The following is a 22218-nucleotide window of genomic DNA, read 5'->3' as shown; positions in this document are numbered from 1 at the left end:
GGATCAAGAAGCCCTACCTGCTGGTTCCATGTAGAGGCCAAGGCACATCATATCTCAATTGGGAGCTGCTTTCCCTCAATCATCAGCAGCTGGGATGTTGCTCTAGCATGAAAACCATGCATGGTTCCATGTTCTAGTGTGCCCATCCCACTGCTGACAGTGATTCAGGCCCAGGAGGTAGGGAATGTGAGGCACCTGACCACACATTCACCTCCTCTGCTTACCTCTTCAACACTTTAAATCAGCAATCATTTATTAATTACATACGAGGCACTGTGCTAGATACTTGGGCTATCCCCAGTAGAATATAAGCTCCTTGGAGGCAGGGGTTATTTTTGATTGTCTTTGCATACCCTGGTGACTTGCACATAGTAGGTGATTTAATAGATGCTTGTCGGATTGGATTGGATTCTCAGACAGCCAAGCCCTGGTGTCCAGAGCTAGGAAGGGGCTCTGGCAGTGAAATAGCAATAGTTCTGCCACTAGTGGCTTCCTGGCAGGCAGGCTACCCACAAATCCCAATCTGGGAACTGGGGTCAGGCACAGGCTAAAGAAAAGTTCTCTAGTCCCTGATGGGAGTCAGAGGGGATAAGGAAAACAAGGGTGGTCTCTGGCCACCTAGCAATGGAGCATACAACAGGTTTCTGAGCACTAGTGTCTGCTGGCTGACCCTGTAAGTTGTCTCTCCCCAGGAAGCCGGTCTCAGACATAGTTGGTACCAAAACCTAGAAAAGCTTCCTGGAAGAGAGGACACTTGAGGAAGAGGTCAGGTGGGAGGAGGGGGAAGAGGAGAGACTGATAGGTATGGGGAAAAGGAAGGGAGAAGGAAAGAGAGAAAGAATCTAAGGGTCTCACTGCAAAATCAGGCAAAGAATCTAACCCACAGAGTAAGTTTTGGTGCTTCTACCCCAAATAACAGGCCCAGGGCACCCACCAAGGAGGGACAGAGGCTAACTCCATATGCTGAGAGGTCACAAGGTAGCTGGGTCACAAGGATGAGGAGGGCCTTTCTGCAAAGTCTTCAGGACCTCAGGGAGGCCCGTTAAGAGCCTAAGTCCTACCTCTTAGAGGAAGCCTTAACAGATGACTCTAACCCACTGTCTCTTGCTCAGGCTGCATTTAGATTCAGTACTACACAGGTTAACTCCTTGCAGACCGCTCTCTCCGTGGAGGTAAGGAGCCAGCTGCCGAGGGGAGAGCTAAAGGTAGGTTCTTGTGCTGGTCGGTCCCGTGCACAGGGCCTAGGAGGAGGCTACATCCTAAAGATGATCTGAGGGAAGGACCAGACTCCTGGGGAGCTCTGTCCTATCCCACACTGAACCAGGAGACCAGAAAGGTCATTAGACGCCACATCTCATAGGACCAGATACAGAGTGGCAAGGGCCAGGCCCCTCATTCTATGATGACATACCCACGACTGCAGTCACTGGCAGAGCTTGCCTGCGGAACTAGTTTCTGGCTCCAGTTTTCTTTTGACTCTCCCACCATGCCCAGACCTGTGTTCTAGTTCACTACTCACTAGCTGTGCGACCTTGTGCAAGTCGCTCCCTGCCTTCCCCACTCTGGGCCTCAGGTCCCTCATGAGGCAGCTGGACTAGATGGTGCTCTGTGAAGGGCTCTGCCTTCTTCCAGTCCTGGACATCTATGAATCTCAGTAGGATTAAAGCGTTAATCCTGTAGGTGAAAAGAGGGCCTATAGCATCCAGATAAAAGAGATAGCAACCAGTAATAGAAGTCAGATGGGCCTTTTATTCATTCCATCACCTGGCTGTGTGGATGGTTTGAGAGCCACAGCAATGGCTCTCAGGGACCAAATGTGCTGTCCAGAGCCAGGTGGGCCCCGTCAGAGATACTGTCCCTCTGCTGAGGGTCAGGCTTGCACGGCACTGTGTTCATATTATTGAACTTGAGATTTTCCACAAATAATATGTACATCCAGGGACCCCAGCTGCCTGCTGCCAGGGTCCTTTGGGCAAAAGAACAACCCTCCCTCCCGCCCCAACTTATAAAAGTGTGTACACCTTCTTAAAATAGAACGGTCATTCTGCTTTGTAGCTTCCCACGAAAACATACTTAAAATATTGCACTTGTAAATTAAGAAAATAAAGAGGCAAGGATTTCCTATTACAGAACAATGCATCAAGCATTCGGCTACAGTGTTGAAATAAATAAAATTCTGAGGCCAGGGTCCAGGGTGGGGATGTCAGGGTGCTGAGCACCAGGGCCCCAAGGGATGGCACCTGGAGGCCAAAACCTACAGGGTAAGTCAACTGAGCACCTGCCGCCTGGCCCAGGGAATACCTTCCCCACCCCCACCTTCTGCTACCCAGTTGTTTCAGGGCCCTGATCACTGTGAAGTGACCCAGAAGCAGGGGGCAGGCCCGTGCTGGAGGATGCTTGGTGGAGCTCATAAGTTAGAGGTAAGGTTCCTGTACTGGTTGGTCCCCTGTCCCCTCAGCTTCACACCTGCCCCTGGCTCCTTGCTGCCTGGACAAGAACCTTTCAGCCTGTACCAAAGCCCTGCCTATGCACCACGCCCATAGGCCCAATCCTGGGGCAGGCATCGTCGTACCAGAGAGTGGCACTGGGGGTGGGAGCAGGGTGCCAACACACATGGCACCAGCCCACTGGCTTCTCGAGTCCCCAGGGACTCTTATAGTCCAGGCCTCAGGCTTCTCATATGTCCATGGGCCAGTCCAACAGAGATATGGCTTCGAGGAGTCACAGGCAACAGAGTGGTCCATTCTCTCAGCCATCCTCAGGAGGGTGGGGAGGGACAGGGCAGGCCACCTGCTGGGCTGGCTTCATGTAAACATTCATCTCCCCTGGGCTGCCCGGGGGAAGGGAGGGGGAGCCCCCCTACAATGGAGGGCTCAGCTTCTTCTGGTTAATGAGGTCTAAGTAGAGCTCTGAGCGGAGGAAACGAGGATAGGAGTCCTTCTCCATAAGCCCATAGATACGCTTCTGGGCCAGATCGAAGCAGCCCCTGGTGACATTCTGCAGGTTGTCCTTGGTGTGTTCCCTTGTGTAGGAGTCCAGGTTCACCTGAGAGGAGAAGCAGATGCAACATCAAGGCCGTGACCTGAAAAGTTGTATTGGGCCCTCAGAAGTAGGATGTGCCCAGGAGGCCAGTACCAGTCAATGTTTCCAAAGCTAAGTCTGTACTGGTACAGTCCCTTATCTTCAAGCCCCTGTGTCTCCAGCTATATCTCCAGCTGCTATCTCTCCAGCCTGGTGAACTGATCTAATCAGAACCCCCCAGGCGGCTTAATTCCCTGCAAGTCCTTTAGTGACAATCCCCAAGGATGTCCTCAGTTCATGTCACTGGGAACAAAAGACTAACTTTCCATCTAGTCTCCCAACTATAGGAAGGCAAGGAAGACACCTGCCCCCCTTCCCCCTTAACCAGTAGGGTGGAGAGGGGGGGTCTTTGAGAAGGAACTAACAACTCAAGATGAAGCATTAAGGGCTTTAAGGGCAACATGACCTGAGGCCTTCCGGGTTCACTCCCTCAGGAAAGGCACATACGGAAGAGTCAACCAATCAACCAATAAGCATTTATTAAGCACCTACAATGTGCCAGACACTGTACTAAGTGCTGGGGACACAAAGACAGAAATAAAATAGTTCCTGCTCTCAAGGTGCTGACATTCTCTCAGAATGAAGCAGGCCCAGCGTCACTGTGCTACAACCCAATCCTGCCTTAATGTCATGAGCTCCTACCATAAAATGGACTGATCAAGTTTCCATTCGTAATATTGCTCCGATGGAACTACTTTCCCCTGGAACATTGTTTTGCCCATAGCTATTTTCATATAACCAGTTAAAGACATTGGCTAAGAAATACACAACCACACACAAAGGGGTTACCTCTTTACACGCCTGGATGGCAATATATTCTGCAAAGATCTTCTTTGCCTTAGATGCCATCTTGGATTGGGACTTGACTTTCTTGAAGTCCTCACATGCCAGCCAAAATTCCAGGTTCTCTTCACTGAACTCTGTTCGAAGGAAGGCACGAAACACTGCTAGTCCATCTGTCAGAAGACAAAGAGCCCAGATTACATTGGGAAGGGACAGCCTAGCACCAGATGAGATGCCTGCCAGTCCCATCATAGGTCCCATCATGCATCCGGGAAGAGGAGGACAGAACATACCCGAGACATCTCCTAGGACTCCCCACTGAGCCTGGCCCAGAAAACCAAGGAATAGCTTGGTATATTAGAGAGCTCACAGGGCTGGGAGTTAGGACACCTGTGTTAATTTAGTCCTCTCTCTGCTACCAACTCATTGTATGACAATGGGCAAGTTGATTCGCCATCCTGAACCTCAGTTTTCCATGCATTAAATGAAAGAGTTGGATAAGATGACCTTTTAAGGGTCCTTTCTAGTTCTCTGACAATTAGCTATAAGACAGACTCAATTAAACGCAAGAAACATTTATGAAATCAACTAAGCCTACTATATAAGGCACTGCTCCAAATTTTGGGCATACAAAGACAAAAACAGTGCCTGTCCTCAAAGCCGCCCTATCTCTTATCTGTCTCTTGCTAGTTGTAGGAAGAACCCAGCCTGGCTTAATGCCTGGCTGATAGGGGTATAAAGGTACAGCTAAAAAGATTCCTTCCCCCCACTCCCGCCCCTTCTCTTTGGACCCGCAGTCTCTCTCTCAGTCAAAAGTTCAGAGGAACAAGTGAATCCCAGTCCCATCAGAGGCCTCCACATCAGACTTTTGAAACAGTGACTCCCTGGGAGGCCGTGTTGAACGGTTTGACATTCATCATGGACATTCCATGTGGGATGTTTCTGCTGCTTCCTTCTGGTGCCTAAGGAAGGACTTAGGACCCTTTGGAGAATGAGAATAAGGGCTAGATAGTGACTACGGGTTATGGGGTAAATTTTCCATACATTCTCATGGAATATCTAGCTTCTGCACTGAGAGGAGAACAAGCCTGGGCCTGCAGCTGCCCAGAAAACAGAATCCTTCTCTTATAAACTCTAAAGGGAAGAATGGTACACAAGCCCCCAAATTGAAGACAGGAAAGAAGGCAGGAGAGAGGTACAGGAGAGGAGGAGAGGACCTGACAATACACACACTTACATTTGTGCAACAGCAGTTTCTCCAGAGATTCTCCCCACTTGAGTGCCTCCTCGGATGTGGGCCTGCCAACAAACAGGAGAGAGATGATGTGAACTCAGGCTGAGCCAAGGCGAGTGCTACTGCTGCCTATTTAGCTAATAAGCAGCAGCAGTTGCACCCATCCAGGAACACAAGAGTGATGGGAGCTGTGCTCTTTTGCTCTAGGACTGGCTCTCAGATTTGGGCCTTTTCAGTAGACGGTCAAAGTTAACCAACAAAGTCTTCTGTTGCCCCCCCCCCCCAACACTATGGGATGAGGAGGCTATAGGAAAATAATAGATCCCAGATCCCTGAACTCTGGCAGGGGAAGCTGGCCACAGCTGGCAAAGGCTCCTTTCTCCGGTCTTCATTCCCACTACTTCTGAATCCCCACCAGGGGAGCAAGGATCTTCCAAAAGGAGCCCAGGTCTAGTTTAATGGTAAGGGTCCTGAGGCAGGAAATGTGGGGGTGGAAGCAGAAGAGGATCTACTCCGGACCCACAAAAGAACTCACTTCAGGGATTTCATCCCTTTGTCCGTCTTGCCAGCCACATTGCCCCCAGGAGAGTCATTTCTTCTCCGGAAAATCCCCAATCTGTTCTTCATATCTTTGGCCCTGAGAGAGAAAAGAGGGAGAAATCTTTAGCCTCAAGAAAGAAGGCAAAGCAAGCAGGAGTTGAGGGCTAGGGCCCATGGTCCAAAAACTTCTTGGTGCCTGACAGGTAGGCCCAGATCGCACGTACTCTTTCATCGTGTGTCTACGTTGCAGGTTCCCATTCCTCGTTCGGTACATGCTCAGGAGCATCTCCGAGTGGAACTCAAGAGGCCCTGGCTTAGACAGGTCTCGGAAAAAGGGCATGGCCCTGGAACCAAGTTGGCCCAATCTGGACGGACACTTCAGGTGGATAAGAAGCAAACCACCCACCCAAGGATCCTTCTACAACCCTTGCCCCCAGGCTTGGACAGGCAAGGACTGCCCTCCACGGAAAACTCAGCCCAGGCAAGCAGGCAAGCAGGCAGGAACCAGCCAGGGCCAGTGTCCACTCAGAGCAGCGGGAATTCAATGTCTGGGCTCTGAGCAGAGGCTGAAGCTGGTATTCAGACAGGAGGAGTCAGGAAGTAGGAGGGGCTGGGAAAGCAAATGAGCAGAAAAAATACAAGCCAAGCCTAACAACTAGTGAAAGAAGCATGTGTCTTCCACTAGGCTGGCCGGCTCCCACTGAGGCCCGGCCCCCACACGCCAACCCTTACATGGGGCTAAGGCAGGAAGCTGCTCTGAGCTATTTGTGACCAGGGCTCAGTAGTTGCCATGACAGCAAGGGAAGGGAGAAAGAAAATAAGTCAGCAAATACCAGGGATGGGCATCAACACGTCCTGCCAGGATGGCAGTAATGGTTATTTTTAGAACAGACTCATTTTTAGCACTTTCCCCCCAGAATGTCATTGGGAAAAAGGATAGCAGGTTTCAAGATGGGATAACCTTGGTTGGGGGGGGGGGGGGGAACAGTGTAAAATTAACTGGCAGGGAAGGGGTTAAATAGCCCACACTCATTCCTATTTTTTACCCCAACCCTTACTCCCTCCCCAAGTCTTGGCACTTGGGATTAGGGGATTGGCCAAACTTGGGCAGTGCCAAGAGATGGGTGCTGGATATAGGCATCTGTCTGACAACTCTGGTCCCTCTGGGCTCTGCTTTCAATCAGCAGCACTGGAAGAATTCCAGGATCCAGCTATGCCTATGCACAGAGGTGCAAAATTAACAAACAAGGCAACCAAGCCTTGTTGGCTTGAAGCAGAAGACTAGACTTTGGGCACTGCCAGAGGCTTACCCCAGCTGTCTTGGCCCCCAGAAGCAGGCTTTCTAAAGGGCCTGGCACTTGGAGCACAGCCCAAGCAATGCCAACCCAATGAAACAACATAGGGTGGAAAAGCTCTAATCAAAATGCAGAAAACAATCATTAGGATAGGGAGTGGGCCAGTGGCTTAGGAAGAGGAGTGAGCATCTCCTCTATTGTTTACCTTCAGGCATTTGGCTCTCAGGGGAGGAAGGGGTGGGGAGGTGGGAAGTTGGAGGCAATTTCATCCCCAGGAGAGAATTCAGGTCTGAAGAGTCTAGAAACCCACAACTAACCAGTTTGCTTCTTTAACCCTAGGTCCTCAATCATGGGCTTAATGTTCACAAGGATAAAATACTACAGTGTTACAGTGAAGTCACCTAACCCAACCCTCACATTTTTCAGACAGGAAAACTGAGGCCCTGAAAATGGGGAAATTGATGTCCTTAAAAATCATACAACTCTTTCTACTACTACTATTTTTCCCACCACATCTTATCAATGAGACTCAAAGATCACACACACACACACACACACACACACACACACACACACAAATGACAGACAATTCCCAAAACTCTTGTTAGTTGTGAATAAATCCCCTCCTCATCCTTCACCTAAAATGTAAGCAGTAATTAACTGGACAAATAAGGACTGTTGCTCTTCTCCTATCCCCTGATCAGCCTCAGGTGGAAGGTAGAAGGGCGGTGATATTCATATTTGTTATGAGGGTTTTATTTTTGTTTTTCTTTTTTCCGGAGGAGGGGAAAAGTGGAGCACAGTGAGAAATAAATGTTTAATTCAAAAAAAATTAAATTGCAAAAAAAAAAAAATCACTAAATGAGTTTTCCCTCTACCCTGAAGCATGTCTATTACTTCCCTCCCCCTCCTCAGGACTACTGTCTTAGACTTATGCTCCTCCTGGAGCAAAGAAAAAGAGAAGGCACAGGCTTGCAATAATTCATTCTCTGAAACACTGGCCCCTGGATAATTAAGAGTTGACTATATTGTTCTGGGCCTGTCACCAAGTGCTTACAGATGGAAGTCTGAATACCCTGCTGACCTCCTCCTAGGACAAACAGCCTAGAGATGCTACCATTAAAGCTCGGATTAGTTATCTCTCCACTCCCAGCCCAGCCCACTCTCCCTTCCTTCATAGCACAATGTCTCTTCTCTGGTATGTGACGGGTGACATTCCTTTTCCTATTTCCCCCCCCCCCCCCCCCCGCTCCCCAATCAGAGCAGAGCTGAATCTCCTTTTTGCTTCCAAAGGGGGAATGTGGCCAACGATATCAGAGGTCCTATGGACGCTGAGAGTGGGGCAAGGTGAAGGACAGGGCTTATAAGATTTGAGAAGAGACCTTAAGAGACCATCTACTATAATCCATTCATTTTACAGATGAGGAAACTGAAATTTTCAGGTCACAAATGGAAGTCAACAGGAAGGCAACTGCCCAGAGACACCATGTTTTATACCCTCTCCATCCCTGCCTCTAATAGGGAACAAGACTCCCCCTCTGGCCCACTGCTTTCAGTTGACAAGAGCCTTTTTTCCTTTCCCCAGGTTCCTCCTGCTGTCCTAGTAAGTGAAAGTATTAGGACCCCTGTGGGGAGGTCGAGAGCAAGGGCAGTGAGATTGCAAGAGTCTCCCAAGGCTTCTGTTTCCAAGTCTTCCATTAAACTGCCCAGTAAAATTGCTTTCTCTTCTCAGGCCTCTACTTTCAGAGCTCTCTCTGGGTACTCTCTACCTCTAAGGGGAAAGGATTAATGGGGTGAACGGCTTTGAATTCCCAGGTCAGGTATCCGGCCAGACAAGTGGAGCAGTTATTCTCTAATATAAATATGTCATTAAGGATAAACTCCCCGACTCACAAGCAATCCATGTGTATTCCGCATTGGACTGCTTCCTTAGTAACCCCTACCTTCCCCCCCATATGTCAACTTCTTTTGGAGTTTACAAGCGCTCAGTATTTTTCTGCAGCTCCAGAGCTAAGTCTAGAACCACAAGGGCATGCTGAATGTGGGGAGTAGTGTAACCCCAGAGTGTGTCCAAGCCTATTCACATGCTGAGTTGACTCTGTAGCCAACCATGACTACCCAGCTGCCTTCTTTCGAAGCCTATGTCTGGCCAAATGCATGTCTTTAAGGAATGTCAAGATCCTTCCCTTCACAATCCCCTCCCCTCAAATGCAGACTTAGGAAACTACATGTCCCTTTCCCCCACTAGACTCCCCACTTTCTTGAAACTAATTAAAATCTTTTCCCCCGGGGACATTGGACTTATACAGTTGTTTATTTTTCTTTTACTTTCTAGTTTAATTTTAAAATTTATTTCCAAATACATCTTTCCCCAAAGTATGATCCCTTGTATAACAAATCATGAAAAATGAAAAAAAAAAAAAGCTGTTTAGCAAAACTAACCAGCAACTAAACCAAGCCTGACATTATATCAATATATGTAATGTTCCATACTACAGTCCCCCATCTCTGCAAAAAACAAAGGGAGATACTTTTGCAGTTGTTTTTTCAATGAAAAGGGGGTGGGGTGGGGAATCTACAACACTGCCCCAGTTTGTAAATAGTTAAAAATTATGTGGGTTTGGGTTGTATGCTGTTTTTTCCCTTCTGGAAAATCCAAATTGTTCCAGGCTGCCCATAGTGGAAGAGCTTCCCCAGTCTTTGTAGTGAACAGGGGAGAAAGGAAAAGAGGCCTGGATAGAACAGGAAGGGGCTGGAGAACAGGGGCATCTTGTAGCAATAAGTCCAGGAAAATATTGCCCAAATCAAGGTTACAATAAAGGCCTCCAGGTTACATACAACCTTAGGTTAAGAGAGAAAAGACACAGAAATCCTCTGTGCAGGGCACCCTTTAGGAAAATCACTCCAAACCCCAGTTTCTTCCTCTCTTGTCCCTACCCCTCACACATCTGCCTTAGTTCACAGCTATAAAATCACAAATTGAGGTCCTACCTTTCCAGATACTTTTCAGAAAAGTCAACCATAGTGTGGTACATTGGGGAGAAACCGGTCAGTAGAAAGCAGTGGGCCAGGCGCTGTGCTGGAGGCACTTGGCTCCAAGCACAATAAATAGCCCAAGAAGGCTGCCGGCAACCAAGCCCCTGCAGTCAGCCAATGGGAGGGCGCTTAGTCCCAAAGCTCCCCAAGGCGAGACCCGGGAAGGTCTCTAGCTAACTGCCAGCAAGGCAAGGACATTAAGACAGAGGGGTTATACTTCTCCCACACACAAACTCCAGGGTCAACCAGCACCCTAGACTTTACCCTGGTTTTTCTATAATCTAATCTCAAAGAGTATGTTAGGGTATCAGAGAGGAAAGAATCTGATAAAGGTATCCTTAGTGCTAGGAACTTCCAGCATGTTTTTTTTTGCAAATATTATTACTGCAATGGTCCCATTAATTAACAGCTACATTAAAAAACCAACACTGGGGGAGAGGGGGAACAGAATTGGAAAAGGGGAGAAGGAAGGGAAGGTACTTGAAATGATAACCAAGATGGGCCTTTGGTGTAATAGCTCCACCTGCTGGCAATATTTGGGATATTATAACTGATTTTTGAATTAATTTCTCATTTGTACAAAGCTCTAATATCATGGGTCATAGACCTTGAACGGAAAGGGCTTAGAGGTAATCTCTTCTAATCCCCTCAGTTTACAGATGAGGAAACTGGTCCATGCAAAGGCTAAGCGACCTGGCCAATTTCATAAAAAGTGGTATAGCCAGACTTCAAACGCATCTCGACTCCCAGTCCGTAATTCTCCACTGCTTCCCATCACAGGATTCAGAGCTGGGTGAGACTGTAGGAATCTTCTCTTTCCACGTAACAAAACTGAAGACCAGAGACGTTAAGTGATTTGCCTAAGGCCATATAAGTCATAAGAAAATTGTCTACGATCCGGGCCTTTTCCTCTCCTCTCACTCTCGTCTCAACTCTGGCTTCCTACCTCATCATTCCACTGAACCCGCCCCCTCCAAAGTTACCAGTCATCTCTTAATTGTCAAACCTAATGGATGTATCTCAGTCCTTATCCTTCTTGACCTCTCTTCAGCTTCTGATGCTAACAATCTCCCTTTTCTCCCAGATACTCTCTCCTCTCTAGGATTTCATGACCCTGCTTTCTCCTGGTTCTCCTCCTATCTGTCCGAGCGCTCCTTTTTAGCCTCTGCTGGATTTTCATCCAAGTCATGCCCACTAATAACCAGGGACCCCATGGCTCCATTTTCGACCCTCTCATCTCTGTATACTGTCTCACTTGGTGATCTCATCAGCTCACATAGTTTCGATAACCACTTCATGCAGATAATTTTCAGACGTATTTATCCAGCCCTAATCTCTCCCCTAAATCCATTCTCACATAGACAACTGCCTATTGGACATATGGAACTGAATGTCTTGTAGACGTCTCAAACTCAGCATTTCCAAAACAAAACTTACCACTTTCCCCCCAAACTCTCCCCTCTTCTGAACTTCCCTATGACATTGAAGTCACCATCATCTCGCTAGTTGCCCCAGCTAATAACCCCAATGACATCCTTGACTCACCACTTGTACTAATCCCACATACCCAATCTGTCACCAAGTCTTGTCGCTTCCACCTTCAAACATCTCTTGCTCTCGTATGCTCCCCTCCCTGTTCACATAGCTGGCACCCAAATGCAGGCCCTCACTGCCTCACAACTGGACTATGGCAATGGCCTCTTACTGATCTCCCTGCCACAAGTCTATCCTCTACTCAGCTTCCAAAGCAACCCTCCTGAAGCTCAATCCTTGCCATATCACCAGCCCTCCGCCCCCACCACACACCCAATAGACTTCAGTGGCTCCCTGATACCTCCAGGATCAAATATAAACTCTCCTGTTCAGCTTTTAAAGTCCTTCACAACCTGATCCCTGCCTGCCTTCCCAGTCTTCTTTCACTTTTGTCCCATTCATGTGCGATCAATCCAGCAACGATAGTTTCCTTGCTCCTCAAACAAGACAGTCCATCTCTTTACTCCACACTTTTCCAGTGGCTGCCCCAGATGCTCTACCAGAGGGTTGCTGGAACCAGCCACAACAGCTCCAGGGAGCCAATTGTTAAATTTTCAGTGTGAGCATTTATGCCTTGGAAATTGGCAAATAATACAAATTTGGGTTTGATATATTATTTTATTGTCTTATTAATTGGCTTAAGAAAACAATGGAGAAAATGTTTAAATGCAGATTGACCTTAAAAGTGTGCCATGCTTTTCAGACAGCCAGTTGTTAAATATTTATCAACAAACTCCTGCTCTCCCTCTGACTCCCTGGCTTCGTCCACCCCCTGGCTTCCCTGGTTTCCATCAAGACTCAGATCAAAACCCAGATTTTGTAAGAAGCCTTTCCCTTGTAGTGCTTTCTCTTTGAGATTTATATTATATTGAATTATAGCATATATCATATTTAAAACATATACATAGTTGTATATACATAGGTGGTTGCATGCTGTCTCCTCACTAGAATATGAGGTCCTTGAGGGCAGGGACAGTCTTTTCTCCTTTCTTTGTATCCCCAGCCCTTAGCACAGTGCCTGGCACACAGCACTTAATCAGTGCTCATTGATGATGAAGTAGCCAAGCCAGAATTTGAACCTAAGTTTCTAAGACCTCCAATGCAAAGGTCAGCCCATTCTATTGCACTGCTGCTGTTCTGGACTAATCTTAAACCAGAAGTGCTCATGCTATATATCAAGGACCAGTGATTGACACTATGGAGCTAGGAGTGGCCTTGTTCCTGTTCACTGGCTAGGAACTGGGCCAGCATTACATAGGGGTTGAGCATGGGGGACTTAAAGAACACCAGAAGGGCCCCTTTGCCCAAAAACCCCTAATAGAATCAGTAGAGTCACCTCACTTTAGAAACAAAGGTTATCTGACAAAAAAAAAAAAACTTCTCTCCTCTCCATATTTTTACCCATTCTTTCTCTTCCTACTACCTTGTCTCACCTGAAGGGAAGATCCTTTGTCCTAATCTCTCCACCTGTCTTCTAAGTCACCTCGTTCCATCAACCATCCCTTCTCTTCCATGAATCTTTCATTTCTCTCTCTACTGGGCCATTCCCCACAGCCCACCAAACTACCCAGGTCACTTCTGGTCCCAGGCATCATCCCTTCACCTGCCAAGACCTCTAGCTCTCTCCCTCTTCTTTTTACTCCTAAACTTCTACACCACTGCCTCCAACTCCATTGAACAAACCTTTAGCAAGTACTTAGAGTGAGCATGGTACTAGGCAATATATGGAGATAGGGAGACAAAACAAAAACAGAGGGACTCTGCTCTCCACAAAACTTTCATTCTACTGGAGGAAACAACTTTTACAGAGATAAGTACATAAAAAACAATGAAGAGGACAGAACTACAAACAATGAGGGAGATCAGGAGAGGTTTTAAATAGGCAATGGCACTAACACTGATCCTTGAAATTTAGAATTTTTAAAGACATTTTATTGATTCTCTTGTATTTATATCATTTTAACTTTCTACTACCCCTTCCTTCCTTTTCTCCCCTCCAACAGTATAATCCTGTCTTGTAACAAATACCTATGCCTGAGGAAAGCAAATCAATACATTGGCTGTGTGTGGATATGTCCACTGTATACATCTGCTGTAGAATCCAATGCCTCTCTCTGTGGAGGGGGGGAGTCATAAAGCTAAGAACTGTAAGAGGCAGAAGTGACAAGGGAGTGTATTCCAGATATGGAGGGACAGCTGTGGGAGGCACGGAGCGGGGACATGGATGTAGTTAGGCTGGGATAGAGACTGGGATAAAATAAATTTGGAAAAGAAGGCTCAATGCAGATGGCGTTACATACTGAACTAAGGGAAAGGAATGGGAATCCACCAAAGCCTTTTGAGCAGGGAAATAACAGTCAGACACGGACCTAAAGAAAATCATGTTGTCAGCAGTGTGGAGAATGATCTAGAGAGGGGAGAGACTAGAAGCACAGACTCATGAGGAGGTTACCACAACAGTCCACACACACACACACACACACACACACACACACACGAGGTGGTACAGTGAATGAAGAGGAGGAGATGGACGAGAAAGACATTGGGAAGGTAGAATCTTTCAGACACGGAAGCTGATCAGACGTGAAAGGGTGCAGGAAAGAGAAGAGTCAAGGGTGACTTTAAAGTTGCAAACCTGGATGACTTAATTCCCCGTCACATACTCTCCACCCCAGTGACCCTGGCTTCCAGGCTGTTCCATGAACGAGACACTCTGTCTCTGGGCTCTGGGCATTTTCTTGGGCATTGGGCATCCCCCATGCTGGGAACACTCTTCCTCCACTCCCATGACTGACCTCCTGGCTTCCTTTAAGTCCCATCTAAAACTCCACCTTCTACAGGAAGCCTTCCCCAGCCCCTCTTAATTCCAATCCTTCCCTCTGTTCATTTCCTATTTATCTTGTCTATAGTTTGCTTGTACATATTTGTTTGCATGTTGTCTTCCTTATTAGACTGTAAGCTCCTCGAGGACATATTTTGCCTCTTTTTGCATCCCCAGCACTCAGTACTGTGCCTGGCACATAGGAGGTACCTAATAAATGTTTACTGATTGATTGACTATAGGAAGATGGTGGTGTCCTTCCTCAACAGAAACGAGGAAATCCTGGAGGAAGGATAGATTTAAAGCAGAAAATAGTGGACATATTGAATTTGAGAGCTGATAGGAATATCCAGGTGAAGGTGAGCTGGTGATGTAGGACTAGACTGAATAATAACAATAATTGATATACAGTTCTTTAAAATTTACAGTGTGCTTTACATGTATGATCTCATTTGACCTTCACAACAACCCAGTGAAGTAAATATTACAGGTTTTATTATCCTCATTTTATAGATGAGAAAGCCGAGGTTGAGAAAGGTCAAGTGACCTAGGGTCTCACAGACAGTGAAAATCAGAGGCAGGATTTGAACCCAAGTCTTCCTGACTCCCAGTCTAAAATACTATGTACTGCATGCATCACGCTGCCTCCCAAGAAGACAGACTAGAGCCAGAAAGAGAGATGTGAGCATCTTCTGCATAGAGACGCTGGGAGTAGACGATCTCACCAAGAGGGAAACAGGAGGAGAAAGAAAAGATAAGATGGCATAGGATAGAGGTTTAGGCAATACCCATACTTAGAGCAGGGAGGAGAGCGACCTGATTCAAAAAAGGAAAGTGAAACCACAACTTGTTACAGTGGGGAAAAATAAGGACTTTGGAGTCCCGAGGACTTGAGTTCAAACAATGCTTCTCATTTCATTAGTTGCATGACCCTGGACAAGTCACTTACCCTCTGTTTGTCTGTTTCCTCATCCATGAACTGGATATACTAGCACCTACCTCCCAGGGTTGTAGTAAGGATAAAGCATTTTGCAAAACCTTAAAGTGCTCCATAAATGCTAGTTATAATTATTATTATGTATGTCCCTGGGCCAGTCCCTTACCCCCTCTAAGTCTGTTTCTTATGTACAAAATAGGGGTTCTGGACTAGCTGGCCTCCAAGGTCCATCCTGGCTCCTGATCTATCATCCTGTAAGGAGTAGTCAGTCAGGTAGGACAGCCCTATCATAAGAGCCAGGGGACAGGATGTAGAAAGCACTTTTAATAGAGTGATGAGATCAGAAGCTAAATCCAAAGGACTTAGGAATGAGTGGGACGTGAAGAAGCAAAAGCCATAAGTATACACAACCCTTTTCTAAAAGTCTGAGTATGAAAAGGAAGAGAGATATAGGTGGAGAGTTGGAGGGGTGGCAGGGTCCAACGAAGACATTTAAGGCTGGCAGAGACCGGGGAATATTTGTAAGCTGTAGGGATGGAACTGCAGTTAGGAACAGTTCGAAGATGGGGCAGGGGGAGTGAATGATCAAAGGAGGCTTCCAGAGGAAATGGGAAGAGAGTAGATTGAGGACACAAGTAGGATGGATGAGCTTGGCAAGGAGAAGAGCCACTTTTTCCTCAGAGACTGGAACAAAAGAGGAGAGATGGTGGAAGGGAGGAAGGAGTAGAGAGAAGAGAGAGCTCAGGACCACTTTTCTTGGCAAAATAGGAAGTGAGGTCATCTACTGAGGACAGGGGGAAAGGTGCTTGGGCTCAAGTAAAGAAGAGATCTGAAATAGCCACTTTAGGGAGCGTGGTAGCCATCAGGTGCTGAATGTGCCAGTCACCTCTTGGTGATGAACAATAGGTATAAGAACGGGGCACATGTTTTCAGACATAGCCCCTGTCAATTTGTTTTGCTAGACCAATACACCAAGGAAGGGTTCTATGGCGTGTGCATGTGGTAAGGGAGGTCACTGAAAAGTGACTGACATATTAAAAAAAAAAGGCATCAATGAAACTCTTTTCAGGAAAAAAACTCAATTAGGGATGGAGAAAAGATTACTGTGCAGCATTTAGAACACAGTCGAGTTTAGATTAATAAATTTGTAGTGGATCTAACTGAGGACAGTTATGTGACTTCTTTGGTGGTATTCAGCAGCACTTGAGTAGGCTCAGAGAAAGTGGAGGAAGGGCCGGGGCTCAAGCAATGACAAAAACAAAAAGGCAATGGTGCAGCAAAGTGTGTCATTGACCTGGCTAAGTAGGGGACAAAGAGAGGACAGGAATAAGGGGGTGGGGATAGGGTTAGGGACAGGTTTAGAGTTGGGGATGGAGATAAGGATGGGGATAGGGTTAGGTAGAGAGATAGGAACAGGGTTAGGGATAGAGATAGGGATGGAGATGTGGCTAGGCATAGGGTTAGCAACAGGACTGAGGACGAGGATGTGGTTAGGGATAGGGATGCGGATGGGAAGACAGTTATGGACCGGACCTCTGATTTCATATAGTGAACTTTCCAATAAAGAAACTCTCTCTATCCATGAAGGTTGGCACCTGCCCTACAACTTACAATCCTAAAGAGCCCTGAGAGCAACTGGGCAAGCTTAGTGACTTTCCCAGAGTCACATAACCAATGCACATCCTAGGCAGGACTTGAACCCAGTTCTTTCTGACTCTGAGGCCAGCTCTCTATCCATTATGCTAAACTCAAAAACATGAAGAGAAGAAAATGAGGACTACAACAGAGGGATGGAAGTATTAGAGGTCATTGTGAAGAGCAAAGAACAAGTTTTGGAAGGAAAGAAGGAAACAAGCATTTATTAAGCTTAACTTACTATGTGTCGGGCACTGTTCTAAGTGATTTATAATTATTATCTCATTTAGTCCTCACAAATAAACCTGAGAGGTAGGTGTTACTATTATCCCCATTTTATAGTTGAGGAAAGTAAGACAGCCAGAGCTTAAGTGAGCTGGGGTGGACAAAAAGACTGACCTCCCTTGGCGTCCACTCACTTCTCAAACCTTTGGCAAAATGACTTCCATCCTCCTCTCTACTTAAACACCCCTCCCCTCTCTAAGGTTGCACTTGACCTTATCATCAAATGGCCTCCTTTCTGCCCTTGACCTCTCTGTGACATAGGACACTGTGAACCACCCTGTCTCTTCCCTTGGCTTCCATGACATCGATTCTTTATGATTCACCTCTTATTCTCTGAGTACTTCTCTATCTCTTTTGTTGGCTCCTCATACCCCTTCCACCTTTTTGATGTATATGTTCTATCCCTAAACTTCCATCATCCACCCTCTTCTCTCTGTATACTCTGGCCCTTTGTGATTCCATCCACTTTCATACCTTCAATCAGCACTTTTCTAGCCAATCATTTGAAACCTAGTAGTGGGGTGAAAATAGGGGCTGCAAAATCAGAAAACCTGACCAAGGTGTCTAAAACAGGAATAAGGTCGGTAGAGTGAGGAAAACACTGAATTGCTGAATGCTAGTGATTGTTGATCAATGAGTCAATTGGAGAGTACAGGAGAGGTCCCTGGAACAGTTACTGGACATGACTACACATGCCTGAAGTTTCTGAATGGGCCAAATATGTATAGGGCCTTATGTATAGGGAGACAGGTCCCATTACCTTTGTCCTAAAGACACTGACTGATCTGTGATAACTATGAGGTGCTCCTCTCAAAACAACCATTCAAGTGTGACTCCTGAGACTCCATCACCAGCAGAATTACGTGCTTTGTCCATCACAGCCAGGGAACTGGTGGTTCTGAATCAGTCTACTGGGCAAGTCTCTGATCTGCAGCCTGAAAATGTCAAGTCATACTTGACATCTTTTTTTCCCTTTTTCTAAGATCAGATGGTCCTCTGAACCAATAATTAGATAAACAGATTTATATATTTTATGCCTATTATTTGTATTCTCCTATGTATTTGTTTATGTGTGATGGTGTCCACCTCCAGAGAAAGAATTGATATAGTCTGAAAACAGACTGCAGCATACTGTTTTTCTGTCTCTTTCTCTCTTTCCTTTCTCTTTCATGTCTTCTTGCACAAAATGACTAATATGGAAATGTTTTACTTGATTGCATATGTATATGTATAATCTATATCAGATTGCTTACCGTCTCAGGAAGGGGGGACAGAAAGGAGGGAGGGATGAATTTGGAACTCAAAACATTTTTAAATTTAAAAAAAATGTTAAAAGTTGTTTTTACATGTATTTGGGGGGAAATAATTTTTTTAAAAAAGAATCTCCAGGTGAAACATTAGGGTATACCAACTTTGCAAAAGATAAATCTTTGTTTGGTTCTTTCAGACTTTTGGAAATGGGAGGACCATGGAGATCATCTAGTGACTAGTCTAATCCCCCTCATTCTGCAGATAAAGAAACAGAGGCTCTGAGTCACTGTCATTTTCAAAGCTGTCTCTATACACGTCAATGCACAGCAAATTAAGGAGCAATAGCCCCAGGAATTTACTCTCTAAACCATATAACATAAAGATATTTTTAAAGGTATAAGTATTTCCACTATGTAATAAGCAAAGGACTAAATCTAATACCATGATGAAGGAAGACAAGACCCATGGGAGTTGTATGTCATGGGAATTACTGCTACTCTCAAAGTTAAGTGGGAAAAGCTTTTTGGAGCAGATGCAATTTCAAGAAGTGTCTGATGAGAGGTAATTCCCCTTTAGCAAGGGGAATTATGAAATCATGCTAGAACCACTGCATAGGAAGAAGGAATCAAATGGAAATGAAAGGCCAGCAATAGGAGTCCTAGCGTATACAAGTTGAAGAGGAAAGGACAAAAAGGCAAAAAGGGCAAGGGGAGCAATTCTCAGATCTCGAGAAAATGTCTTATACCAGTAGATTGACAGCTGGGACTTCTCCTATCCCTCCATACTCTTACATTTGGTTGATCTTATCAGCTCCCAGGGATTCAATTTATTATCTCTGCTAATGATGATTCTCAAATCTACTTATCTAACCTTAACGTCTCTGATGCCCTACTGAACATCTTGAACTGGATGTGCCATCTTAAACTCAACATGTCCAAAACGGGATTCATTCTCTCTTCCCCAAAAATATCCCTTCTTCTGAATCTCCCTATTACTGGGGAAGCTTGATGGTACAGCGGATAGCACACCAGGACTGAACTCAGGAAGACTTGAGTTCAAATATGGCCTCTGACACTTACCAGCTTTGTGATCCAGAGACAGTCATTTAACCTCTGTTTGCCTCAGTCCCCTTATCTGTAAAATGGGGGTAATAATGGCACCTACCTTCCAGGGTGGTAGTGAGGAAAAAATGAAATATTAATTATACAGTGCTTAGCACACAACTTGGAACATAGTCTGTTATGTAAATGTTCTCTTACCCCTCCATAGCCTAACTGTTGCCAAGACCTGTTGATTTTACCTTCACAATGTCTCTCGCATATACCTTCTTCTCTCCTCCAATATTATTGCCATCCTGATATAGGCCCTCATCACCTCACACTAGGACTACTGTAAAAGGCTGCTCGTGGGTCTGCCTGCCTCAAGTCTGTCTGTATTCTGGTCCATTCTCCAAAGATCTTCCAACACACACCTCTACCCCTCCCCCATTCAATAAACTCCAGTGTTTCCCTAACACCTCCAGGATCAAATAAAAAAATTCTCTATTTGTCATTCAAAATCCATCAAAACCTGGCCCCTTCCTACCTTTCCATCTTCTTACCACACACACACACACACACACTCTCTCCAGTGACACCAGCCTCTTTGTTCTTTGAACAAGATAATTCATCTCTTGATTCTGCATTTTCATTGCCCATCTTCTAATCCCCACCTCCTAACTTCCCTGGCTTCCTTCCAGTTCTAGCCAAAATCCCACCTGCTGCAAAATGCCTTTCCCAGTCCCTCTTAATGCTAATTCCTTCTTCTCTGTTGATTATTTTTAATTCATCATAGATAGATAGATAGATAGATAGATAGATATCTTCTTTGTACATAGATGTTTGCATGCTGTCTCTCCTTGAGATCAAGGTCTCTTTTACTCTTCTTTATAATCCTAGCACAGGGTCTGGCACATAGGAGGTGCTTAAGGACTGCTTCTTGACTAACTAACAGCTATTCCAGGATGATTTAGAATTCCTTCATCCTATAGACTTTAACAGCAAAAAAGCAAACAAAAAAAAAAAACACAGTTACTCACTGTACCAGATCTCTCTATAGCCACAACCTATAAATTACCAATGCTTGCCTGAGAAGTTTGAAAAAACAGTGATAGACTAGAATGGAACCTTGACAGCAGCCACTGTTACCTCTACTTCTAGGAAATGGGCCAGAGCCCTAACACCTACCACAAAGCCAAATGGATAAGCTCTCATTTTTTCAGCTGCATGTCTGCACCAGTACATGTAAGGTTCCTACCAAGCCTTCTTCCTTCTCTATATCAGCAAAAAGACAAACTTCTGACCCTGCTGACTCTAAAATGGAATATTACGAACTGAATACTGGCTGTGAATCAGCTTACAAGAGACACTAAAAATAGTTGGTCCTATTACCAAAGACAGATGAGAATTTCAGAGGTTGGATACAGAAGCAGCAAGGGCTGGTGGAAAGGGGAAGGAATATAAGCTCTTGGTTTGATGTCATGGGCAGAGCACAGATTGGTTTGAAGTCAGAGGGCATGGGTTCAAATCCTTAGCTTGGCTATTAATTACCACACACTAATCACTTTAGCTCTTGGGGCCTTGATTTCCTCATCTGTGAAATGAAAGGGTTGAACTAGATGGTTTCAATAGCCCCTTCCATCTCTAGATCCCCCCAGTCCTCTGTAGATAACTCCCAGATAGCTTTCTCCACCTCCAGCCCTCCCCAGGGCTCCAGCTCTGTGTTTGTCTGCCGAATATCTTCACTGGAGGTTTCACCTACACCATAAACTCAAACTGTCTAATGCTCTGCTCACCAGCTTTCCCTCATCCCGGCCCCCTGCTCTCCTTCTGTTTCTGTTAATGGAACCTCCCAGTCTTCTAGGCTCGTAACTTTGGAGTCCTTTTCCCACTCTCTCACCCCACACATTTGATCAGTTGGCAATTTTTTGTCATTTCTGTCTTCAAGATCTCTTTGCTATTTGGCCCCTTCTCTCAGCTCTCCCTAAAACTACTTTAAGTCCATTCTAATAGTCTCCTCTCCCATTTTCCTGCCTCCAGCTAGCAACATTCCTTAGGCAATGCCACAATCATGCCACTCCTCAAGTGACCACCAAATAAATGATCAATTCCCATCCTTGGCATTCAAGGCCCTCAACCATTTAGTTCCAAGACATTTTCCCAGTTCTAATTTCATACTACTCCCTTTCACATACTCTATATTCTTGTCAACTATACTACTCTCCATCTGCCATTCTTATTCTCTACTCATCCATCTCTATGCCTTTGCTCACAACATCCTCCATTCCTAGAATGGACACTCCATCTCCACGTGTTGAAAGCCTTCCTTCTGGGCCAAATCACATATCATCTCCTCCTTGAAATCTTCACTGATATTCCTTAGTGAAAGTGATCTCTCCCACCCCAAATTTTTCGGTCTCTGTTGGATCAAGGCAAATATACTTGTCCTCCTCTCCCTCTCCATGAGACTGTAAGCCCCTTGGCATCAGAGTCTGTATTGTATCTGTCTTTGTATCCTCAGAGCCTCATACATTGCAGGCATTTAAGAAATGTCTGCTGAAATGAAATCAGACGATTTTAGAGCTAGAAATAACCTCAGCAATATAGTCCAAATTCCTCACTTTGCAGATGGGGAAACTGAGGCCTAGAAAGGAGAAGTGACTGAGACAAAGTCTCATGTTAATTTAGTAGTAAAAAGCTTGAACTGGAAGCCAGGCCTCCTGACTCCCAGTCCACTACTCTTTCCACTA

At 45.6% G+C, this 22218-nt stretch overlaps 1 protein-coding gene across 8 annotated transcripts in view; it reads right to left on the bottom strand.

The window, feature by feature from the left end:
• Positions 1-1998: 1998 nt before the first annotated feature.
• Positions 1999-22218, bottom strand: part of RGS3 (regulator of G protein signaling 3) — a 147672-nt gene continuing 127452 nt past the window's right edge. For 6 of the 8 annotated variants that reach the window (XM_027869730.1, XM_027869731.1, XM_027869732.1 and 3 more), the window contains 4 exons: positions 5634-5735; positions 5102-5163; positions 3871-4037; positions 1999-3045 (listed from right to left, as the gene is read on the bottom strand). In XM_027869730.1, coding sequence (XP_027725531.1) covers positions 2860-3045; positions 3871-4037; positions 5102-5163; positions 5634-5735 — 517 coding nt within the window. In that variant the 3' untranslated portion in view covers positions 1999-2859. Of the gene's footprint in view, positions 3046-3870; positions 4038-5101; positions 5164-5633; positions 5736-5862; positions 6330-9924; positions 10025-22218 lie in introns of those variants that run through there. The other 2 variants (XM_027869739.1, XM_027869738.1) reach the window with 2 other exon arrangements.

This window comes from Vombatus ursinus, unplaced genomic scaffold (genome assembly GCF_900497805.2).
Source record: "Vombatus ursinus unplaced genomic scaffold, bare-nosed wombat genome assembly UNPS02014793.1, whole genome shotgun sequence".
NCBI lineage: Eukaryota > Metazoa > Chordata > Mammalia > Diprotodontia > Vombatidae > Vombatus > Vombatus ursinus.
The sequence above is the reverse complement of the archived record's forward strand: the minus strand, read 5'-3'. Positions and strand labels throughout refer to the sequence as shown.